Raw genomic sequence first — 20,616 nt, 5'->3', positions numbered from 1 at the left:
TTTTGAACGAGTTGTAGGCGGCGGAGCAGCAACTGGTCGATCCCCACGTAGAGTGCGTTACAGTAGTCCAGGCGAGTAGTGACAAAGGCATGTATCACACTCTCCAGGTTCTTCTGGGAGAGGTAGGGAGAGGTAGGCCTTTGTCTTGGCCAGGAGTCTAAGATGATAAAAACTATTTTTTACAACGGAGCTGACTTGCTTTTCAAATTTAAAAGCACTATCAAAAATTACTCCAAGGTTCCTAACTGAGGTGGAGAGGTTAGAACTCAGGGGACCAAGGGCGTCGACGAGGGGGGCCGGGGGGGCACAATTAAAAACAATAACCTCAGTAAACCTCCCGTCCCTGGACTGTACCGATGGTTCTAGTAAAGTAGAAGGACGGGAGTTGGAGGTTTTGTGTTGACTTCCGCCGCATCAACTCTGTGACTCACAAAGATGCCTACCCTCTGCCCTGCATAGGAGAGTCGCTGACATGTTTGAAAGAGGCCACCTGGTACTCGACCCTCAACTTGGAGAGTGACTACTGGCAGGTGGAGGTAGATCCATGGGACAGGGAGAAGCCGGCATTTACCACCCCCTTGGGGCTTTTCGAGTTCACCCATATGCCGTTTGGTCTCTGCAATGCCCGAGGCACTTCCCAGAGACTGATGTGCTATGTTTGTGGAATAAGCACACAACACACCATAGCTTAGCGTCACCGTGTTCTTTACTGAAGTATCAACAACAAGACAGGAGCAATACATCACATATATAGGCACATCACTTAGGCTTCACATCACAATCCCAGAGCAATCGATCATACGTGAATCACCATAGTAATAAGCAATCAAACCCAGAGTATCCCCAATTAACCCTATGTGTGGACACAACATGATTGGGAGATAAGTTAAACGACTTCCTTCTGATTTACTTAGATGATATCATTGTCTACTCACCAAACTTTGATACTACTTCCTGCAGAGGGAGGTAGTCTTCCTTGGACATGTGGTGAGCATGGCTGGGATAGCAACAGACCCTCAGAAGACTGCTGCAGTTTGTGACTGGCCGCAGTCTGAGACAGTCTCTCAGGTATGCTCTTTTCTGGGGTTTGCAGGCTATTACAGACGATTTGTCCCCTCTTTTCTAAGGATGCTGGGCCTCTGCATAGTCTAACAACTGGCGCGGCATCCCTTGGGAAGAAGAGCCGCCCGGTGAACTGGACCCCAGTGTGTCAACAGGCGTTTGATCACCTCAAGTCTGCCTTGCTCAGTGCACCTGTTCTTGCCTATGCAGATTTTTCGAAGCCCTTTGTTCTGTACACTGATGCCAACTTTGACGGTTTGAGGTCTTGTCTCAGGCCCAAGATGGTAAGGAGAGGGTCATTGCGTTTGTCACCAGCAGAGAGGAACAATCAGAATTATAGTTCTTTCAGACTCGAGCTGTTGGCCTTGAAGTGGGCAGTCACTGAGAAGTGTAAAGACTACCTATGGGGGGCAGAGTTTATGGTGTATACTGATAATAATCCTTTGGTCCACTTAAACACTGCCAAACTGGGGGCGGTTGAACAACGCTGGGTGGCACAGCTGGCCAGCTTCCAGTTCCAAGTAAAGTACCGCTGTTACACTTGCCTGGCTCTTGACAAGGTAACAAAAAGGGAGACCACACATGGTTAACAATAATAGGAGATTTATTGTAGAAAATAATGTTGAATTGAAATAATGACTATTGAAAATGGTAACGACAACTAAAACGGCTGCTGGTCGACAAGGAAGAGAGCGAGTCCATCAATCTGACCCACTCTTAAAGTTCCTGGGACAATTAGGATAATAACCCACACCTGTGCCCATCTGGAACAAAGAGAGAAGGTAGACAGGACAACAGATGTAACAGCGCCCACTATAGGTCCAAGTGTGGATCGTCACATTCCCCCCCTTAAAACAGCGGCCTACTAAAAAGGTCTCTGCAAATTATGTTGCCAGATCACAGCATAACTTAAAAAGATTAATCAAAAATACAAATAATAACAATAATTTATGCCAATATTACCAACCGGCACAAAGAAAACAGTGATCTCCGCCACACATCCTAAACATCAAATCCCAACCTCCCCTACAACCTGCCCACCCTCCAGCAATTCCTGGTACCGGGAAAAGCTCTATTTAAGGAGGGAGGAGCAAGCGAAAGAGAGATTTAGGACAAGAGTTTAGACCGGCAGCATTGATTCACCTGGTAAGGCGCTGGCTCGGACTCTGCAAAGAATGCAAAAAGGTCAGGGGGTTATGATCTGAACAAACGACCACTGGATGGGACCCCCCCTCCCACATAACATCAAAGTGCTGCAGAGCCCAAACCAGTGCCAATCAGAACCCAGACAGTACCCAGACAGTACTCAAACAGAACCCAAACAGTACCCAAACAAAACCCAAACAGTACCCAGACAGAACCCAAACAGTCCCCAAACAGTACCGATAAATCAGCCAACGTCTCAGAATTATTGAGCCGAGGACGCAAAACACCGTCTCCAGGCCCACTCACATCCTCCTCCCACCCTGCTGCCACCACAGGAGTGGATGGAGATGGAGACACCCCATTCACTGTGGTCAACACAACCGGCTTCACCTCCGAGACCGTATCTACTCCGGCCCTAGGTGAACGAGAATAATAACATTTTAATAAGTTTACTGTATGTGACAAAGTTGTGTAGACTTTCTACGGTTAGGAGTATCGATCAAATAATTCTGTTCGGACACCTGTCGTACAACAGAATAGGGACCAGTAAATTTTGCCTGGAAAACTGGGTCACTCACAGAACAATCATTATGAGGAAGCCATTTACGAACCAACACAACATCCTCCAAGAGAAAATAACCACTTGCAGAGCTCTCCAGCTCATCCTTAGGCTGAATCCCACTGAGCAGCAGCTTCAGCTGCCTGAAAACCTCAACTATCATCCCAGTCCCGAAGAAAAGCACGGTGAGCTGCCTAAACGACTACCACCCGGTGGCACTCACACCAATCATCATGAAGTGCTTCGAGAAACTAGTCCGGGCCCACATAGTCACACGCCTCCCGCCCAACCTGGATCCATACCAGTTCGCCTACAGAGCCCACAGGTCCACAGAGGACGCCATCGCGACGACTCTCCACTCCACTCTATCCCACCTGGAGAGGGGAAACAGCTACGCGAGACTGCTCTTTGTGGACTTCAGCTCTGCCTTCAACACCATCCTTCCAGACAGGCTAGTGACCAAACTACTAGACCTGGGACTATCACACTCTATATGTGCATGGATCAAGTACTTCCTGTCTGACCGCCCCCAGAGGGTGCGGGTGGGCTCCCACACCTTCACAGCCCTCAGACTCAGCACTGGGTCCCCCCAGGGCTGCGTGCTAAGCCCCATCCTCTACAACCTCTACACCTACGACTTCACCCCCGTCCACCCCAGCAACTCCATCGTAAAGTTTGCAGACGACACCACCGTGGTGGGCTGCATCTCGGGGGGGGACGAGGCGGCGTACAGGGATGAGGTAGAGCAGCTGAGCAAGCTGTGCAAGGTTAACAACCTGCTGCTGAACCAGTCAAAGACCCAGGAAATCATCGTGGACTTCAGGAGGAAAAAATCTGAGGTCCAGCCCCTGCTCATCGACGGAGGGAGCGTGGAGAGAGTCTCAACCCTCCGATTCCTGGGGGTGCACATACAGGATGACCTGTCCTGGAAGAACAACACAGCAGCCATCATCAAGAAGGCACAACAGCGGCTCTTCTTCCTGAGAGTCCTCAGGAAAGACCACATCGGACAGGAGATGCTGGTGGCCTTCTACCGCTGCGCAGTGGAGAGCATCCTCACCTACTGCATCTGCAACTGGTTCTCCAGCTGCACAGCCGCAGAGAGGAATGCGCTACAGAGAGTCGTGAGATCGGCCCAGAAGATCACCGGCGCCCCCCTCCCCTCTCTGGAAGAGCTGTACAACACACGCTGCCTCAGGAAGGCCTCCAAGATCTCCAGAGACCCATCCCACCCTGGGTACGAACACTTTGCTCGGCTGCCCTCGAACAGGCGGTTCAGGACCATGTTCGCAAGGACAAACAGACTGAAGCTCAGCTTCTACCCCAGGGCCATTCAGGCCCTGAACACAGCAAAGACCTAGGTTCTGGGCCCTGGACAGTCTGGACGGATTGATGGCAGCTGCTGGATTGAAATCAGGTGTAGTGCTGAGGCACAAATGTGTACATTTCAAGCCTGCAAACTGCGACACTTTAAATGAATGTGCAATAACACTATGTGCAATATGACAACCCTAGGGTACATAAGGTTCAGAGAATAGGAAATGTTAGAATAGGTATAGCATAGCATAGAGTACAGCACAGTGTTTTATTTGTATAGTATAGTATAGTGGATAGTGTACATAGCCTTTATTTATGTAAACCAGCTCCTTTCCCTTCTTGTTTTTTATTTATTTTTTTCCGAGCACCAGGGGAGCCCCCCCTCCCAAATTTCGTTGTTTGGTACCTGTACTATATCAATGACAATAAAGACCATTCATTCATTCATTCATTCATTCATTCCTCCTGTTGTGCTAAAATCAACTCACTCCGAGACAAAGGCGGCGGCAGATCAGGAAACTGAAAACCAGAATTGTCAGGAGTGAACTTATCAGACTCTTTACTCTCATAAATTTTAGGGTCCATGCAACTCATAGCACAAGTTATGGCGCAGGCAGTAAAAACCTCAGGAAACTCCTTCACACTAAGGTCGGGTCCTGTTGGCCGTGTAAACCCAGAACTAACAACCAGAGGTGGGGGCACATCACTCCACACTCTTCCTCCAGCCAGGTTATTTCCTAAGATGACTGCCACACCCACCACAGGCAGAGAGGGTCGAGCACCAATGGTTACTACCCCCTGGACCAGATCAGAGTAAAGCTCAATTTCATGCAAGGGGACAGACAAAGTCTGCATCCCCATCCCTCTAATCAAAACGCTGGTCCCCGCACTTGACTCCTGAGAGAATGTCAAAACCGATTCCTATATAAAAGATTCTGAAGCCCCCGTATCACGAAGTATCTGGACAGGCACTTTCTGTGGGCTACCCACCAGAGAAACGAAACCTGTAGTAATAAACGGGCCAAAATCAGGATCCTCCTCGCTAATCTGTATGGAGACAGAGCCCTGTAGTGCCACCGCCAACTCAGTAGCCGCAGGTGGGCTGGATACTGAGGATGCCATCACCCTGGGTTTAAAGGGAGACCCCTCGGCAACCCCAGACACTTTTGCTGCTGCCCCACAAGCATGCGCTGCAAGAGCCAACGGTCTAACAGAGCCCCCCTTCCCACTGTAGGTTTTCTTTCCTTTTAGGACAGGACACTCCTGTTTCCATTGACCCTTCTCAAGGCAATAATTGCATGTCGAGTTAGGATCTACTCTACTCTGACTGCCATGCTCCAACTTTGAAAAGGGGACAGAATAACCAGGACCTTCGTTAGGGAATTGTGTACGATTTACCAATAGGTTAGTCACGTTCGGATTATGTCTACGGCTCCCATCGTTTTGAAAACGATGGTCACCAAACTGACTCTTATGAGTCAGTACAAATTCATCTGCCAACACCGCGGCTTGACCTGCTGTTTTCACCTTGTGTTCGTTAACGTAAGTGGCAATGCGATCAGGGACAATGGTTTTAAACTGTTCCAAAATAATCAAATTTGACAGATCCTCCAGAGTATTCACCTCTACCGCCACGCACCAACGATTGAAATGGCTGGTTAGTTCTCTTACAACCTCAACATGAGTTTGTTTATCATGTTTCTTCCATTGTCTAAACCGCTGTCTGTAAGCTTCAGGAACAAGTTCATATGCCTTAAGGATAGCGGCCTTAACTGTATCATACTCTTTCCTCTCTCCACCATTAAGAGCAACATAAGCTTCCTGAGCTCGGCCAATAAGCACACTCTGTAGTAATGCGGTGCGGTCTGAAGTAGACCAGTCCCTATCGTCGGCAACACTCTCAAACAGTGAAAAGAATATATCAGGATCTTTTTCATTAAACTTTGGCAACAGTCTAACCATGGCAGACAAATTATCCCTCTTAGAATGACTCAAATCGCCACCTCCAACGTCAGATAACTTTCCCTCAGCAATCAACTTAAGGTGCTCCCGTTCATGAGCCAATTTTTCAAACTCCAATTCCCTGTCCCTCGCACGCTCTCGCATCTGAAATTCACGCTCTCGCGTCTGAGATTCCATCTGTAATTCACGCTCTCGCGTCTGCTCTTGCATTTGAAATTCACGCTCTCGCGTCTGAGATTCCATCTGTAAGGCTAACAATTCCTTCTGTTGATCAAATGTTAACTCAGTGGACCCAGATGCAACCCCAACGGATATTTTAGGGACAGACAATTTACCCTTTAGTATGCCCCTATTAATTAATACCTTAATACAACATGCATAGATAGCTTGACTTAAGAATTATGAATCAGACCATTTTTGTTGGTGCGGGGGATGGATAGCAGGCCCATGTCTGTGGACCGCAGGTTCCGGGAAGGGGTATGGTGGGAGAGGAGGTCAGTTAGGTCCTGGGGGGCGCAGGCGTGGAGGGATTTGTAGGTGAGGAGGAGGATTTTGTATGTGATGCGGGACTTGACCGGTAGCCAGTGGAGGTGAATGAGGGTGGTGAGGGTGATGTGCTGCCAGGGCTTGGTGTGGGTGAGGACCCTGGCAGCTGAGTTCTGCACATACTGGAGCCTGTCCAGGGCTTTGGTGGGAACCCAGAACAGGACTCCATTGCAATAATCCAGATGGGAGGTGACGAAGGCGTGGATGAGGGTTTCGGCAACGGGGTCAGTGAGGGAAGGTCGTAATCTGGCGATGTTTCTGAAGGACCAAACGGCAGCCACGACTGTGAAATCTCTTTGGTCAGCTGTTGTCCAACACTGGGGTTGCCCTGAACGGATCCTGACTGACAGAGGGGCAGCCTTTGAGTCAGACCTTTTGTCCCAGTTCTGTATGGCTGTACTAAGATACATACTGCTCCTTACCATGCTCAGGGGAATAGGGCCTGCGAAAGGTTTAACCAAACAATTCTGTCTCTGTTGGGGTCACTTGAAGAAAATGAACAGAGAAACTGGCCCGAACAGTTGCCCGGCTCCTCCAAGCATCCAATAAGACTGAGCACAGCACCACCACAGCCTAACCCCTTTCTTTGTAATGTGCAGCAGACATGCCAGGCTCCCTGTGGAGGTGATTTCAGGTGTATAGTTTCCAAGGCCTCAAATGGGCCTGGATAGGTGGGTGCAGTACCACCACAACCAGCTCAGATGGGCCTACAGCCAAGTAGAGGCCAGAGCACGGCACCAACAAGAACAAGACAAACAGCGATATGATTGACGAGCCAAGGACCTCCCTTTGATGCCTGATGAGCGAGTGCTGCTAAGGATATTCCGACGGTGCAACCAAGGTAAATTGGCCCCTCTATGGCAACCCCAGCCTTTTGTTGTTATAGGACACGTCCTCCCTGGGATGCCTGTCCTGCGGATCAGGCCAGAAGGAGGAGGACCAGAACGGACTATACATTTGAACAATGTATGGCCTTGCCCCTATGCTGTACCACCTCCGCCCCCGGAGACTGACTCAACAGGCCAAAGTCAACCAGATGATCCCCAGGTCCAGCAACTGCCAAATGTCAACTGGCATAACTACACCTGGTACCCTGGAGCCCCGGTGGTCCCACTTCCCCACAGAGAGCCTACCACTCCCCCAGGGGCCCAGTCGAATAGGGGTGATGGGATGGGTCAGTTCGTAGATCAGAATCAGAGACTCCCGAACAGGTACCAACCTTGATGAAGATAGGTAGTCGGGAAGATTATTGAAAAAAGTGGGGGGAGTGTCACACCCTGCGCAACTGGAGCTAAGCTCCAACCAGTAAGGAACACGACCAATTCCTATGATTGTTGGTGCCCAGTTGTACTTTGCCTCTTGTACCGCCCAGCACTGAAAGCCCTGTGTCCCACAGGTTTCTCTGCTATTTGTGGATCTCCTGCCTGATCCATCCTCCCGTGGCTGCTGACGCAGAGCAGTGGGTCACCAGGGCCGCGCCTAGTGGGAGGAGCGCAGAGAGCCAACCACGGACAGTTTCTTTTTTTTGTGTGTGTGTGGGGATGCGGGGGTCGATCCCCACACTCTGAACTTTCATGTTGTCTGTCTTGTATGTTTGTCTCCTGCCCACTCCTTTTCCATAGTCATTGGGGGTCCCAAGTTGAGCTGGTAGTTGGGATAGGTCCCAGGGTGGGTCCCATTCACTGGTAGTGCCTTCACCCGTTTGTAGTGTCCTCCCACATTTCTTTTGCAGTGCCCTAGTTATTTTGATTGCAGTGCCTGATGAGTGCAGTGTGTCTACAGAGTGCAGTGTGTCTACAGAGTGCAGGTAGTGTTGTGTGAATACCCTTCCCAGCTATCCCACGTTACAGCCACCCCCATAGCTAAGGGAGGGAAGTTCATCTACCCCCCCCCCCCCCATTAGAAACTGTGGTTGGGGAAGGATATGGGAGACTCTGTATATGTTGTCCTCTTTTAAATGACAATAATAAATACATATTTTTATGACCACCTGTCCTGGTCTTCTGTGTGGAGTGGGATGCAGAGAGATTGTTAACTGTGTTGGGTGGGGTTAAGGGTTAGGGTTAGGGTTACAGGGGGAACCTGTCACACTATGCATATTAAGAACATCTCTGATCACCTAGATGAAAGGTGAAACATCAGGTGAACCTAAGTGAAAGGTGAAACATCAGGTGAAACAATTTCACATCATATAGGAAAAATAAAATCTACAAATGTTATTCATTACTTGACAACTCTAGTTCTTATATTTTTATTGTGTGGAGTGGCCTCCATAAGGCTTACATCATTGGTGTGTTTTTAAAAAGAAAAATGTTCACGCACATGTAGGCTAATATTGTTCTGCATTGTCAGGTTCATCCTGAAGGACAGTCATCTATAGTAATAAACCCCTAGTTCATCCTGAAGGACAGTCATCCATAGTAATAAACCCCTAGTTTTGAGTCAGTGGTGTTTTGGTGGGATCAACTGAGTCTTAGATCAGGGATTTCCAAACTGTGTTGTGCTGCAACCTTTTTAATTATACAAGGACCTAGTTGTGAGCAGTGATGCAATGTGAATCATTCCTTTAATTTGGGATACAGTGTTTATAAGCATTACAATATCACGTGTTTGCAAGCTCAGCCAATTGTTGAGATCTCATTAACATTTTTTTCATTGGGGATCTGATCCCTCTAATTTTCTTTAGGCAATCTGTCACTTCATTCGTAACTAGGGTACACACACACACACACACACACACACACACACACACACACACACACACACACACACACACACACACACACACACACATACACACACACAAATAGCCAATTGCACAAATTAAACCTCTCTCTCTCTCTCTTTTTCTGTCTTTCTTTTGTTGTTATTCTTTCCCTTTCCATTTAGCTGACAAGGTGAATCTCTGTGAAGGCAGTGGAGCAGTCTGTGTTACCTGCTCGTGTGTATTCTGGGTTGGTTCCTATATGGTAGAGGTATATTCGGGGGCACACGTGTGAGGCTTTGTTGTGTGGCAGGATGCAGCACTGTCTATTGTGGGATCTGTGGATATCTCCATTGTGATGTCACTGACTGTTTAGTTGGCCATTGTTGTCTTGTGTAGAATGTTGTGATGACTATTGTGATGTATAGGATGGTGTGTTCTCCATTGTGATGTATTTGTAGAAGGCTGCGTTCCCTATTGTGATGCATTCGTAGAATGTAGATTTTCTTGGAGAATGTAGTCATCATGTCTATAGTGATGTGTTTGTAGAATAGTGTGATTCCACAATGTGGCCATTGTGATGTCATAGCGGGGGAATGGCTCTGCTGCTGTGGGAACTTACGTTGTTGGTCTGGAAAAGTCATGGACCTGATATGAAGTTTCCCAAGTTATCTTTAGTGTTCAATTTCAATGTTCAATGTTGAGAGGCCAACTATTTAATCAGTGAATTGTCTAGATGTGTTCACCCATATTTGTAGTGTAAGAATACGTAATATGTAAAAATACGTAATATGTAAAAATATAAAACCTTTAGAAAAGAAATAAAAGTTTTTGAGGTGTAAAAATAATTGTCTTGAATATATTTTCTGTGGTCATACTAATGGAAAGATGTCTTATTGCCATACTTTATAACCAGCCTGAAGTCTCCAGTCTCTGCCTGGTCTGAATAATAGTCGAGAGAGCAATATGACCCTCTCCTGCATGATTGTCATGGTCCCAATCTGGATTTGTCCCGAGCCTACACTACCCAGATGCACCCAGAGCGCTGTCACGTTTCCATTGGCCTGTCTTTCTTTATTCTTTCCTCTTTCAACACACACATCTGTCAACGAAGCCGTGATTTGCGTACAAAGAGCGCGTAGCCAATCACAGAATTGTCATGGAATCTTTTTTCAAAACTTCGACCAATGTTTGCGCATATATTATTTACATAGAGGAGGCTTGACCAATCAGGTCATACTACAGGAGAAGGTTCTGACCGTTCTGCCCTATGGCTGAGCGAGACTCCGAGTTCAGGTCTGCATATAATTAACATGTTATTATCGAAGGTGCTTAGATATTGATCCTGTGTATTTCGTGGTAGTTACAAACTCGCGCCTTGGACCTTCAGGTTTAACTGTTCTACTCTCCTGCTGGCTGGAAAAGTATCCGCTTGTAAAAATGCCTAAGAGGAAGGTGAGTGTTGTTAGATTTGTATACAGCCTATACATCCTAAATCATACTTGTTAGAAATGTACTCTTCAATTTATTTTTAGCAGTGCGCTTTGCCGCTTTCACCCTCCCTAATGTTAGGCTTTTTGGCGAGGTCGAGCAGGTGAGGTGATGCCAAAGTTTCGATATCCGAACATCGTCGGTTATATCGGAATCTTTCAGGTGTGACTGTTTCATCCATAGGGGAGAGAGAGCGGTGCGCGGTAGATTTCACCCCCCTTTCGTGTTTTTCTCGTTGTTGACGGTCGCAGACCCCAGGTTTCCCCTCCATTGCTTTTCAACCGAGGGTTGTTTTTACTGACCGATCTCTGCCCCCTGAAGGGTACTGTCACCCGCCGTGAGCAGCGGCGCTGGCGAATGTCACCCGAGTGGTGAGACCCCACCCGGGGCAGTCATTTAAGAGTGACAGTTCTACTCAGCGCCTCTGTGTGAAGATCTTAAAGTGCGCCAATTTGACAATATCGGTTTCGTCGATGGAGGATGTGCATTTTTTTTTTTTCAGCGACACCCTTTCCTCCTCCCTCTGTCGGATGTCGCCTTTCAGACCCGTATGTAACCAACCAGTTCGTCAGCTGGTGGTAGAAACCCAGAGAGAGAGCGAGCGAGAGAGCGAGAGAGAGAGAGAGAGAGCGAGAGAGAGCGAGCGAGAGAGAGAGAGAGAGAGAGAGAGAGAGAGAGAGAGAGAGAGAGAGAGAGAGAGAGAGAGAGAGAGAGAGAGAGAGAGAGAGAGAGAGAGAGAGAGAGAGAGAGAGAGAGAGAGAGAGAGAGAGAACGACAGAGGGGGAGTGAGAGAGAGAGAGAGAGAGAGAGAATTCCCTCGCTGAGCAGAGCATAGAGAGAGAACAGTGATAGGCCTACTATCCAAACGCCTCTGCACTATGGCGCATTGTTTTGGCGCACACACGGGGGACTGGCGACTTTGTCTCCTACAACTGCTATTGTCTGCTTTTAGTGTGTTGATTTGCCTTTGAGGACAGAGAGAGTGTGAGTTTTAGTGGTGGAGGTCGTTGCTATGCAAACGATGCGATCCTCGGGCGAAACGATTGGGTTTTGCATAGTCTGTCTGGAGGCTGCCTGTGTTTACTGGGATAAACGACCTGAATATGAAAAGACCACCTACCGGTACATAGAATGGCGTTCCAGGTTATTCGGTGGCATTATCGCATTGCAAGCCAACGCAAACATAAATGTGTTTGTCTTTTATCCCTCTATGGCACGCATTATGAATCCAGTTGGGAAAAAAATGTTTGGAGTGTTTTTTTTGTCTTAGAATAGACCAAATAAACATAATCTAAAGACATTTTCAATAAATATTTTTGGGGGGTACTTTTTGGGGTGCGTTGCCTTGAGGCAACACTGTCAGTCAAAGTCAAAGTCAGCTTTATTGTTAATCCAATATATGTACAGACATACAGAGGGCTGAAATTGCATTTCCCTCTCATGCACGGTGCATAGTAAACAAAAACAATAAATAACAATAGAATACGACAAGATTAGACATAACTATATATACAAAAAATACTAGATAAAATATGTTAAATGTGCGGTACAATGTACAGGGGTGGAATACAATAGACAATAGTGCAATAGTGGTAATTGGCTCAGTATAATAGAGTAAAGTGGCTAAAGTACGTAAATGTAAGTAATGGTCAGTAATGGCATGGAGAGTGCCCCCGAGAGGTGCCTGAGAGATGCCCCAAGAGAGGCACGCCTGCCCCCTGACAGCTGCGCCTGACCAGTGTCATGGTGAATCCATGGTGGCACAGTGTTGCCTCAAGGCAACATTTGCAACTTACCATAATGGTACGGTGTTGCCTCAAGGCAACATTTGCATTTTAACAAGTTTCCATTACTTAATTAGCAAATAAAGTAAATTAAACTATTAGAAGGTAAGCTTTACTCAGCTATTATTATGAATATATTTTTTTCCAGATTGAAAAAGGCCAGGAAAATATGTTTTCAGACGATTTTTGTGGAGAGAAATGGCTAAGCTGATCCTTGTGGGACAGTCTGCAAAAAAGGGATTCAGCATGGCCTACAGAGAGACATGTGACACATTCAAACACTGCCGTTGGTTCCTTATGGCCCTGCCTCTTTTTCTAAGTATTGCATCATAACTTGGGATGCATTGTGTGAATGTAAAAGGCTAAGAATGGGTATGTTGCCTAGAGGCAACAAGGTGCCATAGAGGGTTAAATAACTAAGAATATGTTGGCATTTATTTTATTGTCATGCCATTTTCGATTAGGGTGAGTCTTGGCACCTACCAGTATACGGTTTTCTTCGTGAGTCTTGACCTTTAGATCAAGAACAACAACAGTGCGATGATTGACAGGCCAACATAAAAGAAAGCAGCTGCATTATACGTGAGGTGAACCATCAAGCTAAAACAGTCCTCAGTAGGCTACTAACAGAGCACTGTGAATCAAAACTATTAAAGTGAACCCCAGAGCTGGACAGGACACACACACACACACACACACACACACACACACACACACAGATGTGCAGGGACCCTCACTCAAAGACATGCACTCCGACTCTGATCTTTGGATGCCAATGTGTGTGTACTGTATGTGTTGGGTTAATCCTCTTTTCTGTATTTCCTCTGTAGTCTCCCGAGGTTGCTGAGGGCAAGGATGCTCCTAAGGTCACAAAGCAGGAGGTAAGTGTGTTTGTGTGCTGTGTGTTTGTGTGCTGTGTGTGTGCTGTGAGTGAGTGTGTGTGTGTGAGTGTGCGTGCTTACATGTGTTTACACAATCACAAACACAAATAGGCTTACTAAGGACCTAGCCCTCATATTAAGCACATGCTCTGTGCAAACACATATTACATGATATAAGCCTCTAAAAACACAACTGACATCTCTCACTCTCACTCTCTCTCTACCTCTCTCTCTACCTCTCTCTTTCTCTCCCTCTCTGTCTCCCCCTGCCCCCTCTCTCTCCCCCCCCTACCTCTCTCACTTTCTGTCCCCTCTCTCTCTCCCCCTTAACCCACCCTCTTTCTCCCTTGTTCCTGTAGCCCACCAGACGGTCCGAGAGGTTGTCAGTGGTGAGTATTATTCTGCCCTCCCTCTCCTCACCTCTCTCTCTCTCTTTCACTCTCACTCTCTCACCTGCGTACTGCCCTCCCATCACCACTCCATCCCAAGGCCAGATAGAATCTTTGGGGACATGATTGTTATTGTCTAACAAAAATCTGTACCGAACCAAACAGTGCCACTCACAGATGTACGTGATGCTGTGAACGTAGCGATAAGAAAACGTCCCCAATCGATTCAGTCTGGCCCATGGCTCCGTTCTGATGTACTTGTTTAACCTGTCCTTATGGGACATGTTTGGAACATTTTGAGGTTCTGCTTATAAGTATTATATTTATTACATAGCTATAAACTATAATATTAAGTAACACATACTGTATACCTATGCATACGTATGGCTTGTCCTTCATCATGTTCATATGAACATGTTGATTTGGTCATCAAGTGGTTCATTGTGTAATAGATACACAATTATATGTATTTGTTGACAAACAATTGCATATCATTTTGCTTGCCTCGGGTTAGCGAATTAATTGGAGAGTGGTTTATAAACACTTCATAAGCAGACCGTTAATTGTTACGGACATGTTCCCAGGTGATAGCTTTACCTTGTCGACAATGACAGTTTTGGTAAGGTCTTGTACATTTCCCCAGTCTTTAAACAACACTATTTCTATGGTATTTCCCTTCTGCGACGTACACTGTCACTAACCGTCAAGCTTTCAACCCAAAAGCATTGAGATGACGCTATCTGACGTGAGACAGTGGGGGGCCCGAGTCCTTGCTCTGGACGCAGCACTGGAACCCAAAACCCGGCATGAGTGGGTGAAAGGAGTGGTCCAAGTGTTCAGAAACAACGACACAGCCTATGAGTCTTATCTAAAACCACTGGTCCTATTCTCTCCATGCTAGCGCTCATGCTAATAAAACTCTCTAACTTGCAGAAACCAGCTCCAACCAAACTTGAGGCCAAGCCCAAGAAGGCAGTCGCCAAGGTAATGCAGTGGAAACACACACACACACACACACACACACACACACACACACTCACTCACAGCCTGAGAACATTTTGGAGTCACAAACACACATTTGCATATGTAGTTATTTTTAAATCATAATGATTTTTGTTTATTTCCATATTATTTGCGCCCTGGCTCTCAACAACTGTTCACTGTTTTGATAGGCTGTCGTTGCACAGAAGCCTGTTGACGATAAGGCCATGAAGGGGAAGAAAGGCGGAGCTAAGGGGAAGAAGGACGATGTTCCCACCCAGAACGGAAAGAAAGAGGAGGTATGTGACTCCACACATAAGGATGGTCGGGATTATTGAAAATGTACCTTTAGTGGGGGTTCAGGAAATCATCCATTTATGACCTGTGTTAATTACATTTTCTCTCCCATTTTCTAAATGTTCTCTCTCTCACACACTTACACCTGCACTCACTCCCCACCTCATATCTCCCATAACCCTACACAACCACATCCCATGCACACACACCACACACACACACACACAGATCTGTGTGTCTCGCTCTTGTGTCAGTGTGTCGTACAACAGAACCACGGCCCCCTCTTCGATGTCTGTCAGAGGACAGAGTGAGAGCGTGACAGTCATGGGTACGACCGTGTGGGTGTGTGTGCTTTAACATGAGTGTGTGTGTGTGTGTGCGTGTGTGTGTGTGCGCTCTTAACATCACTTTGCTTCCATAGCAGTGTGTGTGTGGACGACTGTGTGTGTGGATGTGGATGTGAGCGTACGACTAGCTTTTGCTTTGAGTGCAGTGGAGTGAACAGGGAGTGATTTTAAGGTTCTGCAATGCAGCTTGCAGATCCTTCATTGGTAAGGTGATTGTCCTAATCGACGTGCTCACACGCAGTCGTCTCCACCAATGGCTGAGGAGGAGGTAGCCGTGAGGACCTCACCTGGAGAGAGCTGTGTCCAGATCAGACAGTCACGTTTGGATTTTTTTTTCCTTCATCAGTTGAGCTCTCTCACATCATTACAGATGGGGGACGTACGATTGGAAGCCATTTTAAATGTAATTTTTTTGGTGTGGTACACTATTTTTGCAGTTTTATTGGATAGATGTAGTGGAGAAAGGCAGGAAGTAAGTAGGACAGGGTATGTCAGCAGGGTACGGGCTGGATTCGAATCCATGCCAACATGGGCGCAATGTGTGCACTGTAGGCTGGTCCGCTAGACCACTGGACCACCCCAGGCCACTGTAGCCACTCTCGCCTGTTGATGTTCCAAGTCTAACGTTTCTCTCATCGTTACCCCCCCCCCACCCCTCTCTCTAGGTGACCGACGCTGAAGAGGATGTCGCTGAGGAGAACGTCCCTGAGGAGAAGGCATGAGCGAAGGTCAATGTGTCTCCAACTCCTTCCCCTTGATTCCATGGCAGCGAAGGATCTTTTTTACTAAGGATTTTGTAAAATGCGGAATTTTTTTAGACCTGTGATAGTAGGAATTATAACCAGCGCCATGTGTCCACACTCCTCCTTGCAGTTCCCTCCATCTCTCCTCTCCCCCCCCATTATGTTCCTCTACACCTATCCCTTCCTCTCTCCCTTCCTCTCTCCTTAAAGACTGAATGAAGTGATATGTTTTAATTTTTTTAAATTTTATAAATTGGCCGCAAGTATTCTTCATCTGGTGGTGGGTGCATCTCCGTAGTCTAGAGTGGCCTCCTGTCCGGGTCTCTCCTTGTGTTTCCCGTTCATTTGCTTTTACCAGCCACCAGTGTTGTGACTTCAGTGCAGGTGAGGGACAAGGGGAGGGAGCCACTCGCCATTCTCGAGATTTAGCCAGAGTTTCACAAAACGCCTCACTCACTTACTCTCTTTGTGATGATGTCATATCTCCTCGACCATAGCTTTTCCATTATGGTATTGCTTTAGCTGAAATTCACCACGGTGGCTGTTAGGAGAAGAGTGAAGGTTCTAGATCTGGGCTAATGAGACACTACCCCCAGAGCCAAGAGAGTTGGGGGTAAAACCAGGGGTCAAGAGACATTATAGTCAACCATGGAGAATGTTTGCGGCTTTTTAAACAGATATTTAGATAGCGTTCAGAATAGCCACTCCTTTGTTTTAAATGCTGTTGTAAAAAAGTGTGTTTGTGTGTGTGTGTGAGTTGCTCCTGTTTGACATTGTTTACAGTACGTCCCTGGTTCTTTCTTTTTTTCCCTTTTTTTTTTACACCCCTTCATCTTTTGGCAGAGCGGCAATAATGAGTGGGGCTTCTGTTCTCGAACGCTGTGTGAGCTCTGGAACCCTTGTGGTCCTGTCGCTTCACTAGGTTTCATCCTGTTGGAAAATATTTTGAAATAAAAGAGAAAATGTATGTCTTGTGTGACACTGTGTTTTCTGTGCGTCTGGTTACTTCTGGTTACTGGTGTCTCAGATTCAGATTCAGGTTCAGATTAAATTTAATTGTCATTGGCATAATACAAGTACAATGACAACCAAATGCATTTGGCATCTAGCCGAATAGTGCATATTGCAAGCCGTAGAGATATGTACAGTGAATTATGTACAGACAAGGGCAAGATATGTACAGTAAGATATATGCTGTAGATATGTACAGAGCAAGGGCAATGGTTATCAATACAATATGTACAGTATATGTACAATGTGCAAAAACTGAGTTGAAGTCCTGGGGGGTGTGCAATGTTCATCCTGTTGGGGGGGTGGAGGGGGCTGGGTGGGATGTGCAAAGTTCATCCTATTGATGGGGGGGGGGGGCTAGAGGGCAAGGCTACTGCCTGCTGGTGCAGGAGCCTAGACTCCCGTACTGTGTCCCCCTCGCGCCCTCCGCAGACACTGCATCTCCTGAAGGTCCGCGATGGCAGGGAGTTGGGCACCCGTGATGTACTGTAATGTTCCCATCCGTTGCAGGGCCTTCCGGTCAGAAGTCTCCTGAAGGTTAATTCAATAGTGTGTACTTCACTGAACAGAAACTCCAGGAAAGGGCTTGGTTGGCCTAATTATGTAACTGATGAGATAGAGTGTTAACCATGATTGTTTTGATCCATTCACCTGTCTACTGTGTACTGTTTTATACCTGTGGAAAACTCAGGTGTCATTGTGGGTGTTCCTATGAATGTGTGTGTGTGTGTGTGTGTATATATATATATACAGGGTCATAGATCTATTCAAACCCCTACAAAGCTTACACTGTGTGTGTGTGTGTGTGTGTGTGTGTGAGTGAGTGAGGTCGGCGGGGGCACGTGGCTGTGTTAAATACAACTGCTGTGTCAGGAAGTGAAAGGTCAGCATTTGCCATGGGGCCAGGATAGCCGGGTCTGCTGAGGCCCTCTATGGCCAGGCCAGGTGTCATTCAGAGGCCCGGGCCAACCAAACTACAAGGAATGAATTAACAGAGCTTCCCATCATATAGTACATGTTTCCACGTTTCCCACTATTATCAATTAACACAAAAATATTATCCGAGGCCCGTGCCATGTTGTAAGCACAATGCTGAAACCCATTTGGAGCCATTGGAACAGACCTCAACCATCATCACAGACCTCAACCACCATCACAGACCTCCAAACGTTATCAGAAGAAGTGTTCGTCAACTCTGATTAAATGTAGTATGGAATTGAATCCAATTAAAGCCCCAAAGATTATTGTATTTGAATAAAAAGTGATTTGAGTGTGCACGTTGTTAACTTTAATCATGTTTTTTTTCTTCTTGAAAAATAAACAGCGTATTCCATTGTAATTGCGTGTGAGACTCATCTTTTCCTTTCCTCTTATCGGAATGTCAGCTAGGCCTGTCTTTACATGACTGGTGATGTAGTAAACTCATATCCATAAAAAAGAGTCTTCATCAATAAGCTTAGGACCCTGGCTTACTGTGTGTCCTAGTGAGGGACTGTGAGGAGTATGAATGAATGAATGAATGGTCTTTATTGTCATTGCTATAGTACAGGTACCAAACAACGAAATTTGGGAGGGGTGGCTCCCCTGGTGCTAGGAAAGAAAAAAAAACCTAAAAAAACAAGAAGGGAAAGGAGCTGGTTTACATAAATAAAGGCTATGTACACTATCCACTATACTATACTGTACAGATAAGACGACTAGGGTTGTCATATTGCACATAGTGTTATTGCACATTCATTTAAAGTGTCGCAGTTTGCAGGCTTGAAATGTACACATTTGTGCCTCAGCACTACACCTGATTTTTTCAATCCAGCAGCTGCCATCAATCCGTCCAGACTGTCCAAGGCCCAGAACCTAGGTCTTTGCTGTGTTCAGGGCCTGGATGGCCCTGGGGTAGAAGCTGAGCTTCAGTCTGTTTGTCCTTGCGGCCATGGTCCTGTACCGCCTTTTCGAGGGCAGCCGGGCAAAGTGTTCGTACCCAGGGTAGCCATCTTCATCAAATTCTCATTGAATAATATTCTTCTTAGAGACCAACTGAAATGAGGACCAGGGGGTGAGATTGGACCTGCTGACAAGCTGACAACCTTTGGGCAGCTTTGTCACCTTTGACCCCTCTGTGGCCTCCTGCACTCCAGTCACTAGGTTAGTACAGAGTGGCAGTGCCGCCTAGTGGCCAAGTCAGCCATGGAGGGTAGGCCACTGGGGCCCACACTCAGAATAAGGGGTACACAGCACTGTCTCTAAAGCCTTGAGAAATAAACACATGCAAACCCTCACTTATCAAAATGACGCACATACAAGGGTGAGAGAGTGGGGGGTAGTTGAGATAGTATGTATCACAACATTCTAAAGTGACATTGGACAGTTGGAAGTGTGTGTGTGTGTGTGTGTGTGTGTGTGTGTGTGTGTGTGTGTGTGTGTGTGTGTGTGTGTGTGTGTGATACCTGTTACAAATACACATGTGGTGAAGATGCCTCAACAACACTCTAATATGCACACACTATCAAGGGTCAGGAATGTAAGTAAATCAGTCAAAAGAGTTTGGTAGTGAAAGACTAGCATAAAGTACCAGCACAGTGTGTGTGTGTGTGTGTGTGTGTGTGTGTGATATTTAAACCGTATGTGTGTCATTTCGACCAGCACACAATGTGTGTGTGTGTGTGTGTCTATCATATTTAGTTTGTAAACGTCTGAGGGTTGATGTCATTTGAGCAGCACCATTTTAAACTGAGAATACACTGAATGTACATCTATTAACTAGAAACAAAATTCCAGATGTTGCAAATGATAGCAGTCAGACAAAAAACAATAACCTTAGCTGACAAAGAATATTGAACAAGTGAATTTCTTAACTTCAAAATATCAAGAGCTCTTTCCACAGTTTCTGTCTGAATAAAACGGCAATGACATAGTCATGTTCTGTTTTGTAATGACACAAAACGCTTACACTTACAAAAGCTGATATTTAGGCAAATACTGTCAAAAGCTCCCTACTGAAAATACTATCTTAATTTAAGTATAATAATCTTAAAAACACATCAAAGTTACGCGCTTTGATCTTTTAACTCTAAAGCTTTATGTCTGCTAGAATACGACATATTTAAAAATCGACGGTTTCAATAAATATCTGTCTATTTGATCTGTGTATTGCCATTAGACGTGGATTCCTGTAACTCACGAGGTTTCATTCATTAGGCTACATTCCCCTCTTTTCCAACCCTTCCCCCATTTTACTCCCAGGCAGCGTTAGGAATAGAAATGGACGACTTCCCACCAAACGACTCCCGGAGTGGGTGTGTTAGTAACAGACATGTTGTTATACAATAACGACCAAATCATAGGCCTTACAGCATACTCGGATTCAGAAAAAAAAACTTAAGTAATACATCGAAAGGA

At 46.2% G+C, this 20,616-nt stretch overlaps 1 protein-coding gene across 1 annotated transcript; it reads left to right on the top strand.

Annotated features, from left to right (window-relative positions):
* The first annotated feature begins 10,661 nt into the window (after positions 1-10,661).
* hmgn3 (high mobility group nucleosomal binding domain 3) lies at positions 10,662-17,036 on the top strand. Its single transcript, XM_080531351.1, has 6 exons — positions 10,662-10,751; positions 13,402-13,452; positions 13,812-13,841; positions 14,775-14,825; positions 15,014-15,121; positions 16,132-17,036. Exons 1-6 carry the CDS (start codon positions 10,737-10,739, stop codon positions 16,186-16,188), a joined length of 312 nt encoding a protein of 103 aa, XP_080387477.1. The 5' UTR covers positions 10,662-10,736; the 3' UTR covers positions 16,189-17,036.
* The last annotated feature ends 3,580 nt before the right edge of the window (positions 17,037-20,616 follow it).

Source organism: Nansenia antarctica (assembly GCF_963989245.1).
Source record: "Nansenia antarctica genome assembly, chromosome: 1".
Lineage (NCBI taxonomy): Eukaryota > Metazoa > Chordata > Actinopteri > Argentiniformes > Microstomatidae > Nansenia > Nansenia antarctica.
Note: the sequence above shows the minus strand (reverse complement) of the source record. Positions and strands in the feature narration are given on the sequence as shown.